Source organism: Rattus norvegicus, chromosome 8 (assembly GCF_021556685.1).
Source record: "Rattus norvegicus strain SHRSP/BbbUtx chromosome 8, alternate assembly SHRSP_T2T, whole genome shotgun sequence".
NCBI lineage: Eukaryota > Metazoa > Chordata > Mammalia > Rodentia > Muridae > Rattus > Rattus norvegicus.
The window spans coordinates 79905517-79929671 of record NC_141541.1 but is presented as its reverse complement, the minus strand read 5'-3'; the positions used below and the strand labels follow the sequence as shown (position 1 = coordinate 79929671).

The window sequence follows — 24155 nt, the reverse complement described above, 5'->3', positions numbered from 1 at the left end:
CAAAAGGAAGTCATACAGCAAGGCACTTTTCAAATACATTGTTAGGAGCACTGGGAGGCGGGGAAATCTCTGCTCTGTCTTAGGTCCTGTCTGATGACACTCTTAGCTTTGGGTGGTTGACCACTAGTGATCTATTAAATTAATATGCCTCAGAAGGTTTCACATGACCGTCACAAAGATATTAGGTCACACACAGCTGGGCAATTAATAACAGCCCAAGAAAATTTGCCTCTGGATCTGCAACATTCCTACTCTCCACCATCAGCAAGGTCATACCAGTCCCCCAGCCTTGTAGACTCTTTAACACAGGTGTGGCTTTTTCTGCAAACTTCACTTCATTGTAACAAAATCAACAAAGTCACGAGTCAGTCACCCCAGGTCACCTGGGCCTCAGTTTGAAAACTGCATACTGAATTAGTCACCAAGCAATGCTGAATTCCCACTTCAGTGGGGAAGTGTATTTTTATCTGCCAACACCTGGTACAAAGAGGGAGAGGCATATCCCAGCTAGTCTAGGGGCAGCCTGGGGGTGCAGCCAGGGACGTTTTCCCTCCTTCTCTTGAAGCCCAAAGATTTGTCTGTATCACAACTTCACTTTTCCCAAGGCTTCGACTCCTTGGTAAAGTCTTCTGACATTTTTGGGTCCTATTTTGGTGATAATGGCTTTGATGAAACTGCCAGTGGGGTCTTATCAGTCCCTCAAATCGAGCTGTCACTACTGAGTCTCTTAAAAACCTTTTATGTTGAGCAATATATTTTCCTACCCCAGTAGAATATCGCTTTTAAGAACATTGATCAAAATAAAGGTGGTTGTCCCAGCTTTTTCTCTCTGACTCAATGGAGACTTGGCTTCCATTGTATGGAGCAGTAAAGGCTTGTACCATGTAACAAGACCAGGTCCAAGCTCCTTAACTGTTTTCCAGTTTAACTATTAAGTATTGTTTCATTTTCATGCTCACCCTCTTTTGTGATGAAGTTTTTTTGGTCTGTGTATGTATGTGTGCTTGCGTGTGTAAGCGCATGTGTGCTTGTTGAAGGCCAAGGTTGATGCCATGTGTCTTTCTGGATTGCTCTTCACTGTGTTTACCCAGGCAGGGTCTGTCACCTGACTGGAGCTCAGTGACACAGCCAGTGTAGCTAACTAACTTGCTCCGGGATTCCCCGTTTCCTCCTTCTGTCACTAGGGTTATAGGTGGCCACCACACCTGAACTTTTTATGGGGAGGCTGGGGATTCAAACTCAGGTCCTTGCACTTGTGCAGCGACAGCTTTATCCACTGAGCATCTCCTTGACCTCCAACATAGCTATTTAGTTAAAGTGAGAAGGTAGAAAGAGTGATGTTCCCCTGTCGGCTTCTCCACCTTCCTGAGCACTCGAAACGCCTGGGGAGCTTTGGAAAAAACCTTCAAAGCTGGCAGATGCCGGTGGGAGCAGGTTGGGTATTGGGTTCTTTTGAGCGTGTGTGTGTGTGTGTGTGTGTGTGTGTGTGTGTGTGTGTGTGTGTGGTATAAGTGTGTGTGTGTGTGGTGTGTGTGTGTGTGTATGTGTGTGTGTATTATGTGAGTATGTGAGTGTGTGTGTGGTGTGTGAATATTTATGTGAGTGTGTGTGTGTGGTGTGTGAGTGTGTATGTGAGTGTGTGTGTGTGTGTCTGGCCAGCCTCCTTTAGAGCTCCTGTGCCCAGTGGAAGACTGGCAGTGAACCCAGTGTAGGTCAGCATCATAGAAAGAGAGCCTGGGGATTAGTAACCAGGGCCAAAAACAAGGAGTTTAAAAACTGGTCCATGTCTTCCTGCTATCCCTAGGCTCTGGGTCCTGCAGGAATTCTCTTGCATCATGATAACATGCAATAGAGACTGTTGGTGTCCACAGTGTAGGAGTGTCCCATAAGTGACCGGAATCCATCAGATTTACAGGTGTGTCCAATATTTTGACATTATAGCACAGCATTATCAACAAAGCCACGTTCAAGAATCAGAAAGAAAGAAAGAAAGAAAGAAAGAAAGAAAGAAAGAAAGGGAGGAAGGAAAAAAGGAAGAAAGAAAGAAAAGAAAAAGAAAGAAAGCTCATTCTGTATATTATATAAGTTTATGGGTTTGTGTTTTCATAGCTGCTGTCTTGACTTTATGAGGCTTGTGGGCTGTGGGTAGACCTGCCTGAGAGGCTTTGCCACTAGAGTGTAAGGTTGGTTGTTGAGCAGCAAATAGAGACTGTGTGTACACACCAGCTTGCCCTGTGAGTGTGCATGAGCTTTCCCTTTGTTTGCATGGACCTGCCCTTTCCTTGTTTAAAGCAGTGGTTCAACCTTCCTCATGCCATGACCCTTTAATACAGTTCCTCATGGTGTGGTGACTGCCAACCATAAAAGTATTCTGTTGCAATTTCATAACTAACTTTTTGCTACTTTTGTGACTCTTAATGTAAATATCTGGTATTCAACCCCTGTGAAAGAATCATTCGACCCCCAAAGGGGTTGTAACCCACAGGTTGAGAACCACTGGTTTGAAGGGCCCCTTTCTTCCTCACCACAAGGCTACACTGCCCCATGTCAGGAAACAGCAGAATCTAATGGTTTTATTAGTAGGGCCTGCCTCTCACATGAAAATCAAAGCAGGACATGTTTGCAGTTTCCAACGAAATAGCTTTGGAAATCCCAGTTCATCACCTCTGACATTTTGCAGAGCAACAGTGCCATGGCCTTGGGGAGCCGAGTCCTCTCGGAATAACTTGTCTGAGGATGAAGTATTAAGTTTCTGGCTCTTTAACCAGTTGGTAGAGCAATTTCCCTTCTGGTATATAAAGCAAGCTTCTGAACTGGCCCCTCACAGGCCCCAACTCCACACACCTCCTGTAGTCAGAGATTCTTGTGCTGATGAATGTGAGGAGTGGCCTAGAAGACACCCATAAATGTGAACTTTAGAACCCAGCAGACCTGTGTTTACCAGTTGTGGGACTTCGAAAATCTATTGATTTATTTTTCTGGAAAATAGAATTAGTAAGCGTGTCTGCCTGAGAGTGTTTTGTGGGCTAGAATTAAATGAGTGTGTGCATATGTGTGTGTGCTTGTGTGTGTGTGTGTGTGTGTGTGTGTGTGTGATATTTCATCTATCAATCTATATTTCACTTATTATGTTCACTGAAACAACATGGAAAATACCTAATGAATACTAGCTACTACTAATATTACTGCCCTCAACAACTGGATTTTTGTGGTGCAGATACAGTGTGGAGGTAAGTGATCAGAGTATCTGGTTGCTAGCTTCCCCCGTGCTCAGGGCTGGCCTTCTTCTCTGTGGGAATCTTGGGAACCAAACTGATCTCTTTTCTTTTTGATGCTGTGTGCTACTCTCTAGCTTAGCCATCAAAATACTTGATCATCATTGTTTGTTTGCTTGTTTCTGAGTGGGACTAGGGTCTCATGTGTCCAGGCTGGTCTCAAACTCACTATGTAGCCAAGGATGATCTTGAACTTCTGATCCTCCTGCCTCCACCTCACAAGTTCTGGGATGATGGGTGGGTGTCCCTCTGCCCAGTTTATACAGTGCTGGGGCTTGAACCCATGGTCTCATGCATGCTAGGCAATCACTCTGCCAACTGAGCTACAGCCCTCATAGGGCTCGTGAGTAGAATAAATTCTCTGTATCTCAAGAACCTTCCATTGTAAGTGGTTCGGCTATCTGCTGGACACAACTCATTTCAAAATTGTTGTTGTTGTCCGATGTATTGAGACGAGTAACACGAAAGGGTGCTTTGGGTAAATGCCCTGCATCCCCAGTACTTCCGATAGCTGGTAAGGAGGTCCATGGGGGTCAGGGAAGAGCCATGGCTCTGAAGCGTCAACCCTAACACACTCAATTGAACTGTCCCCAGATCATGTCGCACGAGCTCTTCTCTACATTTAGCCTCCGGCTCTTTGGAAGATAAGGTGGTAGAGGCAGAGGTGGACGCATCTCGCTGGGTGTGATTAGAAGAGCACTTGTAGACTCTGCGGGGAAGAGTTGGTGTGTACCTGTGCTGAGCCCTGGAACAAACAGGGACGATATGCTATCCAAAGGAAGCTTTGACCCCCGTTGGGTGCTCATTTGTGAAAACGCTCGCAGACAGTAGCCGCTACACATACAAACTTAAGGCACAGATCAAAGAACTCAGAGATCCACAGGATATTTCGTTTTTGAAACTTGAGTTCCTAGACATCAAAGCAAGAACTGCACTGACAAAAGACTATTAAAAATAACTGAGACACTGCCAGGTGGAACAGCCCCAGAAGATGCTCACTGAGGAGAAGGGAAGAGGCGGAGAGTGTCAGCCTCTGGGAAGGAGGCGCCCAGAGCTGGAGCACACTCCCCAAAATGCAGATGTGTCCTGATGTCCTCATAGTTTGGTTATATTTGTATATGGTAGCCCTCATATTTAGAGATGGCCCTCTGGGTGTCCTTTCTGAGTGACTGTCTACGGTCATTGTCCGTTAATGTCTCTCTCTTCTTGTTTAAGGAAAGTTTGGTTTGTTTCTAACCCTCTGGGCATTTTTGCCTGAATAGACACGGTTCAAATAACTTTAGGGAAAGTGGGAGTGTGCCCAGTGAAAAGAGAAGTACACCTCGCTAAAATGTATGGGAGTGAGAGAAGCAAGGTGTGCTTTGTGCCTGGTTGATCTTCATAGAGGCCCTTGTTAATCACCAGCATGGTTACTTCATCAAAATGTAGCAAGGGTGGCAGGGAGCTAGCGAGTGGTATAGCAACACTGTTAGTTAAGTTAATAGTCTCAGCCTCCGTAAGCCTGAGTGGGGGAGTGGGTATCCCTCTGGCCTTGGCATTTCTACAAGTCTTTTGTTTTGTTTTTTCTTTATAGGAAAGGGTGTTTGTTGAGTGGACACTGTCTCATTAGTGTTTGCCCTTGCCTTTTTATATCTGTCTTCGTATCAACTCCAGCTTGGGGGGTGGGGGTGGGGCAGGAAGGAAGCAGAGGAGACAGTTCCATACCTGAAAAGGGATCTTGGTGACATGAAGTTGGCTGTGGCCCATTTAAAGCTGGACCCCACGTGTTCTGTAGGGGTTTGTGGAGTGCTGAAATCAGAGTGGAAAATTACGAATCCCCTCGTGATTCTTACCTGTGCTCCCTCTCCGGCATCTCTTCTGGAACAAATCATCACCCAGTTTCAGAAGGTGAAGTCACAGAACTTCAAGGAGTAGCCTTGAACTCTAGAGAAGGTGGACTTTGGGTGAATCTCTCTCCTGCTGTGGTGTACTCATATCTGTCTGAAGTTTCTCCTCTCGTGGGCTGTGGTCAGTTCCTGGCTTCTGTGGATCGAATGGGGAGTTGCCCAGAGTGTAAACACTCTCCACATGTTTCCTGAATGCTGCTCTCTCCTCCTGTCCTGACCCTGGTTGTATGCTAAGTGGTGATCTTCTTAGATCTGGTTCTTTTGCTTCTCAAGGGCTTGCCTCAACATACAATCCTGAATCTTAGCGCTCTCTCTCTTCTGACCTAGGTTATCATGGTGTCGACTTGACTGAACTTGCTACCAAACTGGACTTGTGTTCAAGTCCTTTGTCACTCTGTCTCCCTTTTCCGTCCCCTGGCTCTTATTTGGACCCTTTGCCTGGACTTCTGAGGCTGTTTCTTGTCTTTTGGCCACTCTCCACCTCATCTAAAGGAGAAACTTGAAGCAGGATTTATTTATAGCCAGTGGACATGTTATTGTTTCAAAATCTAGTAGTTCACACAGTACAGTCACTTCTTCATTTTAAAATCTTAATACTTGGGGTTGGGGATTTAGCTCAGTGGTAGAGCGCTTGCCTGGGTTCGGTCCTCAGCTCCAAAAAATAAAAAATCTTAATACTTCATGTAAAACATGAAGTTCTTAGAAGTATCACAAAGAACACAGTTGGCAAGCCTTTCTTCTCTATATATTCTAGAAAAACAAAACGAAATCACAAGAACAGACAGGACATATGTAGTCAGTGCACTTAGTGTGCAATCTTTGTCAGCCTGGTGACTGTTCACTGTGGATTGAGAGACGCAATGGTGTCCTCAGCTGGCTGGCCAGGCTTCTGTGAGCTCATGTCCTTCACTGAGTTTTAAAATCAATTAGCTCCCTCCCCCATGTCCCCGATAAGAGTTTGTACAAACTCTCTGTATTTTGGCACGGATCATTTATTGAAAAACACTTGAGTGATGTTATTATCTGCCAGTCAGTGGGATTTGTTTGTGGCATCTCTTACACAGAGTGTTTCTATGGTTACAGTTATCAAATTTCCACAACGTTGTATGTATTGTTTGTCGTTTCTGTAATAGTTTTAAAGTTGTGTTTGTCATCTCTATCCTTCATTGGAACCCATGTGTCCATCCCCTCCCCCTTTCCATTCTTTGTTTTGGTCCACAGTGCTTATACCATATTCGGTGTGTTTTGCCTTCGTTCCTCTGTGGTCATTCTTCTGTTTTGTCTGTGTCTTTCTCCCTCTTGTAGAATGGAAGCTCTTCGAGGGCAGGGTCTTTGGCCTGTTTCATTCATGACTGTATTCCTAATGTCTAGAATGGTCACTGGTATCCAGTAGGTGCTCAATAAATACTATTTTTGGACAAATAAAGACTAAGCCATCTGGAATTTATTTTTGTGTCTCTGGTGTGACCAGGGCTTGCCTCTCTCTCTCTTCCTGGCTCACAAGAAGCTTGGTTTTCAATGTCATTATCTACTCTTTTGTTTTTTTCCTCGTCACGTTTGTCAAGCTGCAGTTCTTTCCCCTGTGTTATTGTCTTTAAATATTCTTTTCTTAGTTCTCTGCCAGAGTCTGTAGGAAAGCCCAGTCTTTAGACTTAGGAGTTGGGAGAGGAGGGAAGCCCAGTCCAGCCTATCAGTAGCTAGATCATCAGTGAGCCTTTAAGACGTACCTTCTGTAAACAGGTGTAAACATGGACAAGGGACTTTCTGAATGATATCTAAACTCATCAGAGGGAGGAGGAAAATGCTAAGTGACATATCCAATTCTAAGCCATGTGCCCTGGTAACGCAGAAGCTGGACAGTCTATCCTAAACTCTGAAGAAATGAAATCTGGTCTCAACCCTACCTCTGCTTCTGACCGGGCTTTGTGTTGTGGATAAATTCACAAACCCCTCATCTTTCCCAGCATTCTGATTCTTTTTCAATAAAAGGAGACCAATCATAACAGTACCTGCTCCTGAGGGGCTGGTTCAGTCTGACTGATAGCATGTGTTCCAAGTGTTTATTACCACAGTGCCCCCAAAGGTGAACTAATTCTCCTGTGGGTAGAGAGTCTGTGGGGAGGAGGCAGTGTCTGGATGCATCTTGCAGGATGGGTTGGATTTTCCTAGGCAGAAATTGAATGGGTGGAAGAGGTTGTGTCAGATAGGATACAGAGTAAATAAAACCAAAAATATGAAGACCAGACGGTGTGGGGTGAATCTAGGCATGGGTCTAGTTTGACTGGACTAGAGGAGGGAGTGGTCAATGGAAAGTGTGTGAGTTGAGACCTATTGGGTGGGTGGTGAGTACTGAGCCAAGAGCAAGGTTGTTATCCCTCATGATTCCCCGGTATGCTCCTACTGCTCAAGTGAGTCTGAGCCTTAGAGCAGTGTCCTGGATGCCAGGCTAATAGCAGAGAAGAAGGAAGAAGGGGGTAGGAGATGGAATTGGCAGGGTTCATATTCACAACACCTAAACGTTAGGGCTATTTTTGAAAGGTCCATTTTTAGCATCCATTTTATGCTGGCTGTGAACAGATGACCATTGCATTACTCAGAGTCAGCCTTCTTCCCAGCTCCTGGACTCATATCCATCCAGGAAAGCTCAGGGGCAGATCAGCAAGCTTCCTTTCTCCATCCCTCCTGTCTCCGCCGAGAGTTTAAAGAATCAGGGCTCTTTCTGGAGATGGTGGCGCATACCATGGCCTGTAATCCCAGAACTCGGTAGATGGGGGCAGGAGGACCTGAAATTCAAGGTCATCATCCACAGCTAGCCTGGGCTAATGAGACCCTGTCTCAGAAAATAAAATGGGTGGAGACTACTGGGGAGATGGCCCAGTTGGCAGAGTGCTTGCCATGAAAAGAATGAGGATCAAAGTTCAGAACCCCAGCCCTGACAAAAAGCTGGGTGTGACAGCACCAGGTAGACACTAGGAAGGTCCCTCATGCTTGCGAGCCAGCCAGTGTAGCCTAATTGGTGAGCTCCAGGTTCAGTGAGGAAGGCATCTGCCATCAACTTCTGCATGTACACATACATGTGCACCAACCACACGTGTGGACAACACACACACACACACACCTGACAGCCCAGCCCCAACAGGTCCTTTGGCAGGGCAAATCCCACATCACCATTTGTTTCCAGTCTGCCTTTTCCCCCACAGTGGCACAGTGCTAAGGTGTGGTCCTCAGGAGGACAGTAGCAGGCACATCCTCTTAACAGCAGGATGTGGTCACAGCGTTAGGGAAGCTATGGCTGAGGTCTCAGCTCTTGCCAGCATCTTGAACTTTGGTTTCTTGTTGGGGTTGATAACCACTTAGGGTTGTTCGTGAGTATCACGAACTAAGCCATCCAAGGCCCGATACCCAGAACATGTCTTCCTTCCTTCCCAGCGGATGCAGAGGCGCTGGGAAGCTCCTGCAGTCATTCTTTCCTGACGTCTCGATGGCTAAGTCATTCTTAGGCACCCAGGAGGATCTGTGCATGTTCTACTCTGAGAAGTTGAGTTCCCATCAATCTAGGATAAAGATCAAACCAAATAAGATTATCTTAGCTCAGAAACCCATTTCGACTGATCCCTTTGACTAGCATAGTTCTATTATTATATATTACTTCAAACTTAATAGAAAAAATTGATTAAAATATGCACCCCGTCCGCATCCAGCCTGGCTGAATGCCACAGGACACATTAATTGAAAGTGGATTCCCCTGCCCACTCAAGCCATGAAGATGAAGAATGTGCCTTTCTCCTCTGGGCCTCCATTGATTTTTCATTTTCTCCACTCAGAGCTTCATTTAGCAATTTTTCAGTTTCATTTGGCCGGGGCCTTGATTCATCCCCTCCTGTGAGGTAATGCACCCTCTTCTTCATCCTCCTGAAGCCATTCTTGCAGGCCGTGTTAGTGCACACACAGTCTGATCTTGTCAGATTGCCCTGTGCCTTACTGTCTTCAAAGGGAGGCTAAGCTTTATTATTTTTACTTTTGCATTTTCGTTGTTGCCCTTTCCTTTGCCAAGCAGAATGAAATTTAAACTTATAACTAAAAGGGATAGAGACGTAAATAGCTCAGAGGCAGAATGACTGCTCCCAAGGGCCTGGGTTCCGGCCTCGTCATTGCAAATAAACTAAGCCAAACAGAGCTCCGAAGTGTGACAGTGAGCTGACCAGGGGACGGAACTTCTAGACCAGAGTCCTGGGGACTGGTAGTAAACCAAGCCTGTCAGGAGAAGGGCGGAATATGCTAATTATGTTCATGGTTTCATCCTGTGGTATAAAGGAGCAAACATGGTTCCCGATTTGCCCAGGGTATAAGTAACAACTCTTGGCCAGATCATGGAGCAAGAGTTTGAGTTGAAAACAAGGCTCTCTCAGGACAAGAGGAAGGAAAAGATTGGTAGATGCTCGAACGGAATTCTAGAAGGTTCTTCCCGGTCCTGTTCCATCCATGTTCTGTGAAATCCCTGACCCAAAGGATCCCTAGTGGTGTTGGAAATAGTATTGGTACAGGGGAAGGGATCATTGGAGAGATGGCTCAGTGAAGAACATTTGGCGCTCTTGTATAGAATCAGGGTTCAGTTCCTAGAGCTCACAAACGGCCTACAACTCCTGTTCCAGAGAATCTCACACCCTCTTCTGGCCTCCCAGGGTACCAGCATGCACACAGCACACATAAAACTCATGCAGGCACACACACATAAAGATTAAGTACATTGTGGAGACAGTATTGAGGAGCCGAGCTAGCTCCTTGTGGACATTTTATGTTTTCAAATATGGGGAGACAGCATTTCCCATGAGAAGGCTGTAGGGACTCAGAATAAAGTTTTGTGGTTTTATTTTGATCTAAAGTTCAATCTCTGAGCATTCAGGAACATGGACTAGCATCTGCACATCTTTGACAAATGTTTTAGTGAGCGAGTCAACAGAGTTTAAAGCAGGAAGTCCTGGCTGGGTGGCGGGGGTGTCCTCAGGAAGGAAGGAATTGCACAGCAGCGTCTCAGTGATGGCAGCCGTGGCTTCTGCATTAGTGTCAATTCACTCCTCGACGCCCTTCAGTCCCCGACCTTAAATACATGAGCCGGTGGGCCTTGTGGCTGTCCCTAAAATGAGAAGCAACCAGACAATAAAACAGGTTTTAAAGGGAATAGGAAAAAATGCTGTAAATGTAACCCAGCTTCTTTCTACTTCAAGAGCTTAAACAGTTGAATCAGTGTGACCGTTGGTATTCTTTGCTTTGTCCTGTTTTTAGCTGTGAGAAGGCAGCCATTCATGAGCAGCACACAGACGGGGTTCAGTCCATTCATGAATCAGGCAGTACCACACACTGGTGTTTCAGTCCAAGGTGTCTCAAGGGAGAAACTTTAACAAGGTGGTGTGAGAAGCAAGACAAAAAAAAAAAAAAAAATACTGAGGACCAAGGAGGTAGTTCGGTTGCTAGGCTGCCTGCCTACTGTGCACAAAGCCCTGGGTTTAATCCCCAGAATAGTGCACCCCAGGTATGGTGGTGCCCTCTTTAAGTGGAGGCAGAAGTCAAGTTCAAGGCCATTCTCAGTTACATAGGGAGGTCAAGGGATCTGTGAGACCAAATTAAAAAAACTGTGTGTGTGTGTGTGTGTGTGTGTGTGTGTGTGTGTGTGTGTGTGTGTGTGTGTGTGTGTGTGTGTGTTTAAATTAGAAAGTGCCTAGTTAGAAGTTAGCTGGCAGGTTTTGATCTCTGAAGCCCCTAGCCATAGGTTTATGGCTGGGTTCTACTGCAGGATTTGCTTCTGACTGGTGATGCTCCTAATTAAAGGCAAGTTGTTGGCTTCTAATTAAATCTAGGATTCATTTTCTTACCCCCGTTCTTGAACTCCCCAAGAGGTTCTATTTGCTTGGGTCAGGACCTCAGGCATTGATCCCTAATTATTTTAACACTTTCCCAGTTTACAGCCTCTCAACTATGAGAGTTTCACCCAAACCGTCACCATCATGGCTGGTTTGCCTTTGTCTCAATATAGATTTTCTGTATGTGAGCAGCAGGGTGTTTATCTTTTTATTTAATAACAGGATCTTACATGGTAACCTAGCCTGGTCTGGAATTCACTGTTGCCTCTGCTGGCCTGGCACATGGGACAATCCTCCTGCTTTGGTCTCCTGAGTTCTAGGATCACAAGTGTGAACCACTGTACCTACCCTTGACGGTGGTTGTTGTTTGAGGCAGACTCCCGTAGTTCAGAGCAGCCTCAGACTTACTATGTAGTTGAAGGTGGCCTTGAATTTCAGATCCTCCTGCTGGTCAGTACCCCATGAGTATGGACATTGAAGGTGTGCACCGCTACCCCAGTTTTATGAGGTGCTGGTGATCAAACCCAGGGCTTCATGCATGCTAGGCAAACACTCTACCAAGAAGCCACATCCCCAGCTACTGACCAGCAGTTTTTAACATGACTTTGGTACAAATTCAGGGAGGGAAAAAAGCAGGCTGTACACAGGGCTCTGGGACACGTCATCTCGCTGGAAGGAATCCTGCATGCCATCTACTTAAGTGTGCTTCCTCTTTTATGAGGCCTTTCCCACCTCTGTTGTCCTGTCCCAGTAGGGTAAGAAAATACCTAGAGAATATTTTTCCTTAACAACCTGTGTCAAGTGTGTCTGATATCAAATGCTTATTTGTGGCCGTATTTCTCCACTAATTTCTCCTCGCAGTTCCCAAGTTCCATATTGAATTATTATGCTTCCTGAGTCTTGCACAACTGGGTACTGGTCACATAAATCCAGCTATAGACAGTGTCCTTTTATATCATCGAACATAAAATGACCTGTATCCTATGTGTTACTGTTAGAAAGAAAAACCCAAGCCTTACAACTTCACGATGCATAGAGTCTGTTCTAAACTATGTCTAGATTTCTCAGTGGTTAAGAGCACTGACTGCTCTTCCAGAGGTCCTGAGTTCAATTCCTAGCAACCACATGGTGGCTCATAAACATCTGTAATGGGATCTGACGCCCTCTTCTGGTGTGTCTGAAAACAGCTACAGTGTACTCATATACATAAAATATAAACTGTGTCTGTGGAGGGTGGGGTTGAGCACGTGTGTTATGTGTGTGTGTGTGTGTGTTATGGGGGGTGTTGTGTGTGTAGTGTGTGTGTGTGTACATGAGTTATAGGTGTAGGTGTGTGGGTGGTATGTGGGTGCATATCTGTGTGTGCTTATGGAGTCCAGAATAAAACTTCTAATGTTAGTATCATTCCTCAAGAGCCAACTTTTATACTTCTATCTATCATTTGTCTATCTATCTATCATCTGTCTATCTATCTATCTGTCATCTGTCTGTCTATCTATCCACATCCACACCCACATCCACATCCACATACATATACATACAGGGTCTCTCACTAGCCTCGAGCTTACTGGTCACTAAGCCCCAGGAATCTTCTATTTCCTGCTTCCCAGCACTGGGCTTATAAGCTCAGCCCTATGCCCAACTTTCCAAAAACATGCTCTGAGGCTCCAAATCAGCCTCATAATTACCTGACTGGCTCGGCTATCTCCCCAATGTTCCAACATTTTTGTATGCTTTCTTCTTGGTCTGTTTGGTAACTTTTTTTGAGGCAAATTGAGAGGAATCCTCTCACTACAGTAATCTGTTTCCAAAGCAGCTAATGAAACGGTGCCGTCTGGGAGCCCCCTGCCTCCCCAGACAGTGCCAGTGTGTGGCTGTGCTTAAAAGTGATTGCTTAGCTCAAACTGCAGATGCAAGTGTCTCAGCTGTGGCTAAAGAGGAGAAAAACAGTGATCAGCTATAGCAAGCTACAACTGTCATTTCCCTTCTCCTTAAAAAAAATAACTTAAGGGCTGGAGAGATGGCTCAGTGGTTAAAAACACTGACTGATCTTCCAGAGGTCCTGAGTTAAAATCCCAGCAACCACATGGTGGCTCACAATCATCTGTAATGGGATCTGATGCCCTCTTCTGGTGTGTCTGAAGACAGGGACAGTGTACTAATATATAATAAATCTTTAAAAAATTAACTTTAAAATGATGTATATGTGTACCTGCTTCTCTGTATGTGCACTGCTGCACCAGTGTGTGCAGTACCCACAGAGGCCAGAAGAGGGCGTCAGGTCTCCTGGAGCTGGAATTCCAGACAGTTGTGCCACCCAGTGTGAGTGCTGAAAACTGAATCCTGGTCCTCTGCCAGAGCAGTAAGTGCTCTTAGCCACGAAGTCATCTCTCCACCCCTTCCCTTCCCTTTAAACACCGAATCAGCCTGAAGGCTTAAAAACTTGGCATCTTGCAAGCTCTCTTTAATGTAAATCGTCTGTTCGCTGTGGTACAGAGCCATGCTGATGGAGACAGACATTAGAAAGCGTCATTTTAACCTCAGTTTAAAGAGAGCAGGTAAGAGTCTATGCTGCCTGTTGAGCAGGACCTCAGTGTGACATTTAAATTCAGCTCGTCGGAGAAGGTGAGGCCTTGTTGAGGCCACCCGTGAAAGTCTGGAAAGTGGGTCCCCCAACTTTTCACTTCTTAACACCCCAGCAGTCAGAGTAAGGTAGAGCAGGTTTGTGATCTCGGCACACAGGGGTAGAGACAGGGGGATCAGGAGAAGTTCAAGATCTTTGGCATCGTGGTCCTAACTAGCCTGGGCTACATGAGATCCTGTCTTAAACATAAACTGTGACAGAACAGAGAGGCTGAAGTGTGGCTCGGTTGGTAGAGTGCTTACCCAGCATGCAAATAGGCCGAGGATTGGTCCCCGACACTGAGCAAGCCTGGTGTAGCTGCCTATGAAGAATGCCCAGTCAGCACAGAAGTCACCATTGCTTCAGGAAGCACACAAACTCATGTCAGTCAGAGGCCCCCGCGCCCTCTGAATCCTTCCCACTATCCTTTCTTCCTTCCCCAAACCGGACGCCTCCTCATGGTGATGTCAGCTCTCAATTTCTCAATAAAGCTCCCAGAACGTTCTCTGTCCTGTCTCCTGAGGATGCCTTCACCATGGACTGATTTATAGCCATCGCTTGGTATCCGTGAGTGTGTCTGGTCCGAGGGTCCTCTATGCAGACCAAAACTCTTGAGAATTTCAAGTTCTTTTAAGAAATGGTGCAGTGTCAGTGCGGAGTCCATACCCACCCTTTTCCACTGCCTTTTAGCACCTCTGGATTACTTCACAAGTCCTAATAAAATACCAACACTATGGGAACGGTTTTTATACTATATTATGTAAGGAATCGTGGCAAGGAGACAATCCATACACATTCAATGCAGATAATAAACTACTTCTGGACTATAGTTTGGATCTGAGATTGTAGGGCCCACAGGTATGGAAAACTGAGATCATTTTAAAAACTGAAGCCTAAGAGCCAGCTGGTGGTCTGCGCCTTCCCATGAGCTCCCCATATCCCAAGGTCCCTGCTGCTCTCCGAGGCCTGATTTTAGTTTCCTTGACCTCCAAGCCTTTTGAGAGTCCTTCAGAGGCAGGAAGGCTGGGTGTTTGATGTCACTTTTTATGTTATTTGATGGAATTTTTTCTCCTTACCGATTTAGGCCCTTCAGTGAATTTCAGGTCTCATTTTGGCTACTACCTAAAGACAAGTCATTTTAAGGCAGGGGACATGGTTCAGAGGTAGAGTACTCGTCTAGCATGTACAAGGCCCTGGGTTCAATACTCAGTACCACTAAAAGGTAAAAACAAAACAAATCAAAAAACTGAAAGTTAGTTTATCAATCTTGAGGGTTGGGGCACTGAGCCCATTGGTAAAATACTTGACCTGAGGACGTGAGAACATGAGTTTGAACCCCTACCACTCATGAAAAGCTGTTTACGGTGGACTGCACCTGTAGTCTCCATGACGAGATGGAACAGAGATAGGGTTCCCTGGGCAGCCAATCTCCTGTAACCTATAAGCTCCCAGGTCAGAGAGAGACCATGTCTCAGAACATGGGGTGGAAATAACAGAGGAAGATTCTCAGGGCCAACCTCAGACCCCATATGTGTATGCACGTGCACATATGCGTGCACAAGTGTGCACACACACCAGTCTGTATCTCCACACACAAACTAAGACCGTAAGAAGGACAGGCAAAGCAGTGTTATGGCAATGACTTTTGTAAGCCATTCCTGTACAAAATGGAGACAAATTATTTCCCTTCCCTAATCCCTTCAATGGTTTTTCTTTTCACTTTGGTAAACTTTTGTTTTCCTGTCCCTTGAGGCCTTTTATAGACACCCTCTCCCGACTTTGCAACGTGTTTGTTTCTAGCGTCCTCGTGTAATACACTCGATCATGCTGCTACCTCGTGATTTACGGCTGTCTCCTTTAGTGCAAGGCATTAACGCTATTTCCATTTTCCCTCTATTATAACTAATGGAGGCAAGGACATCTCTCTACATGCAGCGTTTTTCCTGTGTGTGAGTTATGTCCTTAGGACGGGTTCCCAGGAGTGGGATTAGTGGGTCAAAGGGTCTGAACAGCGTTATGGATCCTAATATTTATGGCTAAACGGCCAGAAGGGTCATTCTAATTTACAGTGCCACCTGCAACACATGAGCGTGGTCCCTCCCAGGCTTGCCAGCGTTGGCCTCTTCAGGCGTAGTTAGCTTGGGGGCAGATTTCAGAGGCATTTAGGTAACTTGTTACTCTCTTTAATTCCCATAGTTATTAAAAAAAAAACACACACTAGGCATTTTACCTTAAGTATATTTACTTGGTTCTACTTTATATGGCTAGGTTTTCTTCCCAAAGGGTGATTTATCACGATATCACTTGAAATTTAAAATATGCTATAATAAGAATGCCAAATGCAGACCTTGGAAATAGGTCAGTTGACAGAGTGGTCACTGGCTGTGTATGCAGGATGTCCTGGGTTTGCTCCCTGGCACGGCGTAAAACTGTGATGGTGCAGCCTGTAATCCTAGGAGGACGGTCAGGGGTTTGCGTTATAAACTACATGGAGAGTTTGAGGCCAGCCTGGGGTGGAGACTCAGCCTCAAAATGAGTAAGTGCCCAGTCCACCCAGCGCCATGAAAATAATCAGCGAAGCCCACTAGGCTCATTCTGGGTTCAAAGCAAATGGCCCAAGTAGCAACAGTGGTTTCCTCTGCGCCTCTTTCCTCCTGTCCTGTGCTCCATGTTAAGGTAAATCGTGGCTTGTGTATCTAAGTTTCCTGTACAGTGAACAGTGCCTGTCTAAAACGTGCACTTGTTCTAAGTTAACCACAACGCTGTCATCACGCCAACAAAATGACAGTTCCTTAGTATCAGGGAATACCAGGGTGTAATGCAGTTCTCCAAAGTGACTTTGTTTCTGCTGCATCCTTCTACTCACCACCCACATTCTTACATTCCTCGTCCTTCTCTTCCTCCCCTTCTTCCTCCTCCCCCTCTTTCTCCTCTTCCTCCTCCTCCCCACCTCCTCCTCTCTACCTCTTTCTCTTCTTCCTCCTCTTCCTCCTCCCCACCTCCTCCTCTCTACCTCTTTTTTTCCTCCTCTTTCTCCTCCTCCTCCACATTTTTCTCCTCTTCCTCCTCCTCCTCCTCCTCCTCCTCCTCCTCCTCCTCCTCCTCCTCCTCCTCCTCCTCCTCCTCCTTCTGTTGTTTTTGTTTTCTGAGACAGGATTTCTCTGTTTAATAGCCCTAGATATCCTGGAACTTGCTTTTTAGACCAGGCTGGCCTCAAACTCACAGAGATCCACCTAATTCTGCCTCCAGAGCACTGGGATTAAAGGCGTGCACCGCTACCATCTGGCTACATTCTTGTACCTCTAAAGCTGGGCCTGGAGAACTCAGCAGTTAAAAGCGCTGGCCGCTCTTGCAGAGGACCCAGGTTCGATTCTGAGCATCCCTATTGCAGGTCACCTTTTCTAACTCCAGTCCCAGGGGATCTGACACCCACTTCTGGCCTCCTTGGAAAGGTCACATATGTGGTACACATACATATCTTTCAGGCAAAATACACATGCAACATAAAATCAATTAATTAAAAGAGTTTCTCATATCAGTGTGTAAGAGACTTTATTTTTGAAAGGTACCTAGATCTCAGCTGGTATAGTGTAGGTCGTTCAACTGGCTGCTTATTTAATAGAGTTGGTTTTGTGTTTTCTAGAAATAAAAATCATATGTCCAAGTTAGTTTATATTTCATTCAATGTATCTTTGGGACCTATGGCTAGAAATAGTATTTCTGGATTGAATGATCAACATGTGAGAGCTTTTCCAGGTGTCACTTGGTCCCTTCCATGGGAATTCTATCGCTTTGCAATGGCAGATTTTTATAAATGGATGTCTGAATGTTCATATGCACAAGCTTGTTGGAAGGGTAGCATAGCGCCCTGGTCCTTGCTTTTAGAGAACCTCTGTCTGTCCCAGGACACACAGTTTCTAAGGGAAAAGCCAGAAGGAATCCAGGATGTCAAACGTGTAACGTGATGTTACAAAGGGGGCAGTGCAGTGCAGCCCACACCTGCTGTGGAGCTTGTCCTGCTTGTGGTGGTCCTCGTGAGTCCTTAGCCCTCTGAATCTCATGAATACTTTTAGTGATCCTTTCCCCAAACAAACTTTGGACACTTGGTTGGTCAGGTACAAATATATTAAGAGAGGTAACTAAATGTTGGAAGTGCACATGGTTCATCAGTCCATGATGGATAATTAATCTCTGTGAACTTGAGTCTGTCTTGAAGCATGCTCCCTGAACCGATAACTTGATAACCTTCTTATCGAGGTCCAAACAATACAATCCATGTGGAGAGGTTGGCTAAGCAAACCTAACAGGACATCCCTGGGTCTCATCATCCCCTGTTATCAAAGGTTCTTGGGCCTCCAGGTGATCCAGGAAACAATACATCTAGAGTACAGGGAGCCCAGTGGGGTCAAATGTTTACCTGATGTGCACGAAGCTGGAGTTCAATCCCCAACACCCCATAAAACAGGTGTGGTGGTACACTCCTGAAATGCTAGCACCCAGGAGGTCCAGGCAAGAAGATTAGGAGTTCAAGGTCATGTCCAGTAATAGAGAGATCGGAGACCCATCCTCCCTCAAAAAGGAAAAAATAAAAAACACTGAATGAAAAAGAAGTCTGCACACAGGTTCTGCACAAACCAACGAAGGTATTTCTGCCCTCTAATTACCTTGCAATTGCCCGGTTCTACAGTTTTGTTTGACGGTTTTTCTCCTGTCTCTCTCTAGATTGAATCGTTAAAGAAAAAAGTGCAACAGAAGCAGCTCCTGATACTGCAGCTTTTAGAAAAAATCTCTTTCCTGGAAGGAGAGGTAAGAGGCTACAGCTCTTCCAAGCTGGTGTCTTCCCCACCATTAAATTTTATGTTGCTGACCCTGCTGTGGACACTTAATTAAAAATATGGCTATTTCCTGGCCTTATAAAATTGATTGAAGGTTAACTGCCAGCTCTGCAGAGGAACTCTGACGGCTCCTTATTCTCCACACTCCCTGTGCTCCCGCCTGCTGCTGGCAGCGGTGCTCTCAAAGGTCTGGTGGGTCTTCAAGGATTCTCCCTGCAAGCCCAATATGTGGTCGCTACCCACAAGTTCTCGAGTGTGGATGATCCACACAGCGTCCCTCACAGGGTTTACTCGGCACCTTTAAAAGTTTCACAAGAAGGATTGTGATCTCCGTGAGATGGGAAAACAGGCAGGATAGGGAGGTGGTGTCACCCAAGCTCATGAAAACCCAGAGTCCAGTTGGGGATAAGACTCCTAAAATCCAGCGCTCATCTCTGCTCCTCCTAGTAAGCCTGTTTTAAGGTGACTTGGTCCCACCGGCATCTTGGAGTTGCTTCACGGTCTTGCAACTGGCCCTTTGAAAGGCATTTGGGGGATTTCGTGGCAGTTCCAGGGGAAGAAATTATGAGTTGGAAGAATTTTAGGGGGTTGGGTGTTAATAGAAGGAGCTGAAATGCATTTTCCCTGTAGGCTCTTTATTAAGAACTTGGCATCGAGCCTTTGCCTTCTTTGACTCCACAAAGAGCTGGTTTGCCAAGCACCTGTCCTTGTCAGTGTCCCTCTGTGCAGCCCTTCCCCCACGAAACACCGGGGGACATGACGGTGACTCAAGGGGGAAAAGCAGGATGTCATTTGTTGAGCGCCTACTGTGCGCAGCGCGTTGCCAGTTCCTTCCCACATGTTCTGTATAACCTAGGCACAAAGAGTGGGACCATTCCAGCCGAGGACAGCAGATTGGCTTATTGACAGATTGGTCAGAGAGTTTCCTTATCTGTATAAAGGAGTCATAACTACACGAGTATGGGACAGTCCCACGAGAGTGCACAGGGAATGTCTGGCGCAGGCTGGAGAGATGGGTGAGCCATTAAAGGCGAGGCTCGCAACCCAAAATATAAGGGAGTGCAGGGTATACTGAGTGAGCGCTCTGCTCTTGGCTTAGTGAAAGGGCTTCCCTCGGAATAAATGATATTCCCCCTTTATAAAGACGGGACTGAGTTTCAGGAACATCATTTCCCGTCCAGGTTTACGGTAGAGCTGGTGTGTGTGAGTCTAGCGCCTACCTCCTTGCTGCCTGCTTGCAGGCATGATGATCCAGGTCATCATTAACTTGGATGGACGGACTGACTGACTATGGCTGCCATAACCAGGAGCTTCATGGTCTCTAGGGACCTGGTTTCAGATTCAAGGCCATGACTCTTGGCCATGAGTCTTGGTGTCCTGGAGGTATTCTCCTTTTTGGTTACTGGGCCCAGCACCAGCTCTTTTTTTTTTTTTTTTTTAAGACAGTATCTCAAATGACCCAGGTTATCCTCAAACTCACCATGTAGCCAAGGGTGACCTTGAACACCCGCTCCTGTCTCTACTTCCCAATGACAGGATTTCAGGAATGTGCTGCCTCCCTGGTTTCCTGCATTTGTTTTTAAGACTTCCTTCTGAAATCATAGCCCTGTGTGTACCAGGTACAAATGCATATCTACCCTGGTGACAGTCAAGGGTCCCTGGAAGAGGTCTATGTGTCCAGAGAGAAGAAGTTTTCAGAAAAGGGGGAAGAGATGCTGACAGGTAGAAGCTCACCTCAGAGAATACCCCTCCCCCCAGTGGGCCCACCTTGTTTCTGTCTGTGGTACGTCCACGCTTTCCAGAAGTGTCCAGGGGAGTGCTGTGCATGGGGGTCGGGGGTGGAGCTCACAAATATATGCATTGTTTAATGTGCAGATAATTCAGCTCATGGTTTGGGCTGCTGGGACGTGGATATGACTTGACTCTGGGAAGTGGTTCCAGGAGTCCCCAGTCTAGAATAGGGAGATGAGCCTGGGAAAGGAAGCTCACCTCTGTGGGTAGCCAAGGCTCATGGCACTTGGGGTCTCTGGGATATGGTACAGAACTAGCTTAGATTATCTCCAGATGACTGAGCAGTCTCTAGCCCAACCAGACCATGGCTGGTATCTGTTCCCAGGGTTTCATCCGCTTAGCCACCTAGGCTGGATCACTTTTCCTGGGATGCTCACAGGAAGCTTCTGGTAAAGACTGAGGAGATGATTCATGTCAGGAGGCTGTGAGCATCAGAGGATGCAGGAGGGTCCTACAGGAACAGCCATGTTCATCTCAGAACAAGCCTAGGAATCCAGTCTTTCTTAAGCATTTAAACACTGATTATAAATCTGATTAGCTTTTCAGGGCAAACACAGCCAGTTGCTCTTGACCACTTCCTTTGTTGACTTTAAATAGCAGACAAACATATAAAGTCACATGAAAAAAATGAATGCAGTTGTACTTAAGTATTCCAAAATACCAAATATCGCGATTTAATGCAGTGTCCTTTTTTTATTTTTTACCTTCTCAAGACTGCTGTCTTGTTTAGTTCAATAGTTGGGGGGGGGGGGAGTGCAGGGGGCAGCTAGTGGACAGCAACCTTGGCTGTCATTCCTAGAAGGACTACCTACCTTTTTTGAGTCAGGATTTCCCACTAGCAGGAAATGCAGCAAGTAAATTAGGCTGGCTGGCCAGCGAGCCCAGGGGCCTTCCTGTCCCTACATCTCCAGAGTTGGGATGGTAGGCATGTCCTGTGATGCCCAGCTTTTTACCATTACTGACCTGTTCCTAGCTGTGTGTTTGTGACAACTGACACCAATAAACACCCTCCCATCCAACTGATGTGTGACTGATGATTCTGCACTGTCCTTCTGTGGGGATCTGGGGTCCTAAGTGAGCTGATTCTCACTTTATTATTCTAAGCATAGAAGTATTAGAGACAGGCATATAATTAATACATAGTAAGCTACATTGCTTTAGAAAAGCTTTCTAGGTTAAAAGTCGATCACATTTCTTACATATCTTAAGATCATCCTACTTTTCTATTATAAAATTATCTATTATAATAGCAGCATCTAATATCACTCCTTATACACTATATATTAATGTTGCCTTTGAATGACACGAGCACAAGGCATTTGATTATTTCATCCTCTACTTAAGCAATCTTCTGTTGCTATAGCAAAATGCCTTCTTTTGGTTTTGTTTTTTGTTTGTTGTTTGTTTGGTTGGTTTGGTTTGATTTTTTTGTTGGTAGTGGTGTTTTTGTTTCTTTTTTGTTGTTTGCTTGTTTGTTTTTGTTTGTTTTTCATGATAGGGTTTCTTTGTGTGGCCCTGGCTATCCTGGAACTAGCTCTGTAGACCAGGCTGGCTTCAAACTCATACAGATCTGCCTCCGCCTCTCTATCCTATAGGTCACTAACTGAAGAGCTTTGGTTCTTACACCACTTGGTTCGGTAGTGTCCTTAGGTCGGTGGGGAGTGCACGTGGTATCCCAGAGTTAACTGTGTGCACCTGTATACATCTGAGTTCTTCACTCCACAGGACCACGTAAGACTCAGGCAGGTTCAACCTGCTGTTGCTTGTAGCTGAGGATAGCTATGAATGCTCCCTTAAAGCATTATGAGCACTGGGGAGAAAGCTCACTTAGGAAAGTAGTGACCTGGCAAACAGGAGGAGACAACTTAATCCCCAGAACCCATGAAGCAGGCAGGCAGTGGTGCCCCACCCGAGACAGGTGATTCCTAGGGTTCCCATCCAGAAACCTAGTTTACTTAGTGAGCTCCAAGCTCATGAGAGAGTGTTTCTCAAAAGACAAGGTGGATAGGCTTGAGGAAGGACAGCTGAAGTGGATCTCTCACCTACACACCTACACACACACACACACACACACACACACACACACACACACACACACACACACATGCATGTGACTGCACATACATGAACACACGCAAAATTGAGATTTATTTTGTGATTTTATATTTGGTCACTCAATGCCGTAGTTCTCAATCTTGAACTTTACAGATGACAGTGTTGGGATGTAATTTTAAAAGGTGCATGATTCTGATGGGACCAGATTCTGACCCAGATTTCCTCATTATCTGTGTATGCTGAGCAGATCATTCCGCTCACAGCTTAGACTCACAGCTTTTAAAGAGGCAGGAGGAAGGAGATGACTCATATCATATCTGAGACTGCTTTTATTTTTAATATTTGAAAGCTTGCTGCTCCTCCCCCACCTCCAAAAACTGCATCAAGACATTAGACAAGCAGTCCAGACTTGATGAATGCACAGACATGCAGGCAAACACTCATACACATAAAATAAAAGTGAATAAGTCTTTAAAAGAATATCCTATGGTCTGGAGAGATGACTCAGTGGTTAAGAGCACTGACTGCTCTTCCAGAGGTCCTGAGTTCAATTCCCAGCAACCACATGGGGGTTCACAACCATCTATAATGGGATCTGATGCCCTCTTCTGGTGTGTCTGAAAACAGCTACAGTGTACTCATATGCATAAAATAAATAAATCTCTAAAAATGTCCTAAAATAAAATTAGAGGCGTGGTCTTCAGCGAGTGGCTAAGCCCTCTGGACTAGGCTAAGCCTGCTGGCTAAATTCTGTGTTTTTTCCTTGCTGAAACTCTTGAATTTCTGGTGATAGTTAAGAGTGACAAGAAATGAATCCAAAGTCTGGTTTGTATCCATCCTGTCGTTAACATACACAGTGCAGGGCACATGCCTCTCTTGTGTCTGTGGGACACTTCTAAGACTCCCATTAGGTCTCCTGGGTGGCACTGTGGCTGCAGCATGGCTCTCCTCATACATTTTATTGGGCGTGTACTTATCTTGGTATCTGATTCAGATCCTGGCCACTGGCTTCCCTGAGCCAGAGGGGAGCTGGGAGAGGAGGTCACTATGGCCTGTGTGTGTGTGTGTGTGTGTGTGTGTGTGTGTGTGTGTTCCTTTCCCCCACGTGCCCAAGTTCATCCTTCTTGGAAGACTTACAAGCCTCCCTGTCTACACAGTGGTATTCATTACACATACAAACACAAGGTGGTAGTGTTTAAAAGCAGGAGAAGCAGACATCACCCCCTCAGTCCCAGAAGCTTCTATAGAGTGCAGTCCTGGTGACAGACTGAGCTGTTCAATCATTTCACTTATTTTTATTGTTCTTTACAACTTAGTACAGCAATGTTACGAACAGGCATAGTTAATACACAGTAAGCTACGTGCCTTAGAAATGCTTCCTAGTTCAAAAGTCAACAAAATGCTAACACATCTTACAGTCACCATACTTTTCTATCACACGATGACTTCAGATTATTTCCTACTCTTTTCTCCTTGAGGCAGGGCCTCATGTAGCCCAGGATGGCCTCAAACTCGTGTAGCTGAGGATGGTCTTGAACTGATTTCCTGTCTCTGTCCCCAGTGTACTGTGATCGGAGGTTTGTGCTGGGTTTTAATTTTGCTGCCTTTGTTTTCCTCACCTTTTCTGTGGTTCAGGCGGTAGCATTAGGCCCTTAACAACTGGCACACACGAGTGCGCACACACACACACACACACACACACACACACACACTCACACTCACATACAGGTGCATGCATGTACCTGTCAGACATCTTCCTCCAGTTCCCCCACTGCCTCTTATGTTTTAAGACAGGGATTTTCAGTGATCCTGGAGATCCTTGGATCTCCCTT

General features: G+C 45.7%; 1 protein-coding gene across 4 annotated transcripts in view; it reads left to right on the top strand.

The window, feature by feature from the left end:
- Myzap (myocardial zonula adherens protein) overlaps positions 1–24155 on the top strand; it is an 87267-nt gene that overhangs the window by 48930 nt on the left and 14182 nt on the right. For 2 of the 4 annotated variants that reach the window (NM_001014211.1, XM_087562818.1), the window contains 1 exon segment: positions 18365–18448. In NM_001014211.1, coding sequence (NP_001014233.1) covers positions 18365–18448 — 84 coding nt within the window. 4 annotated transcript variants of the gene reach the window in all.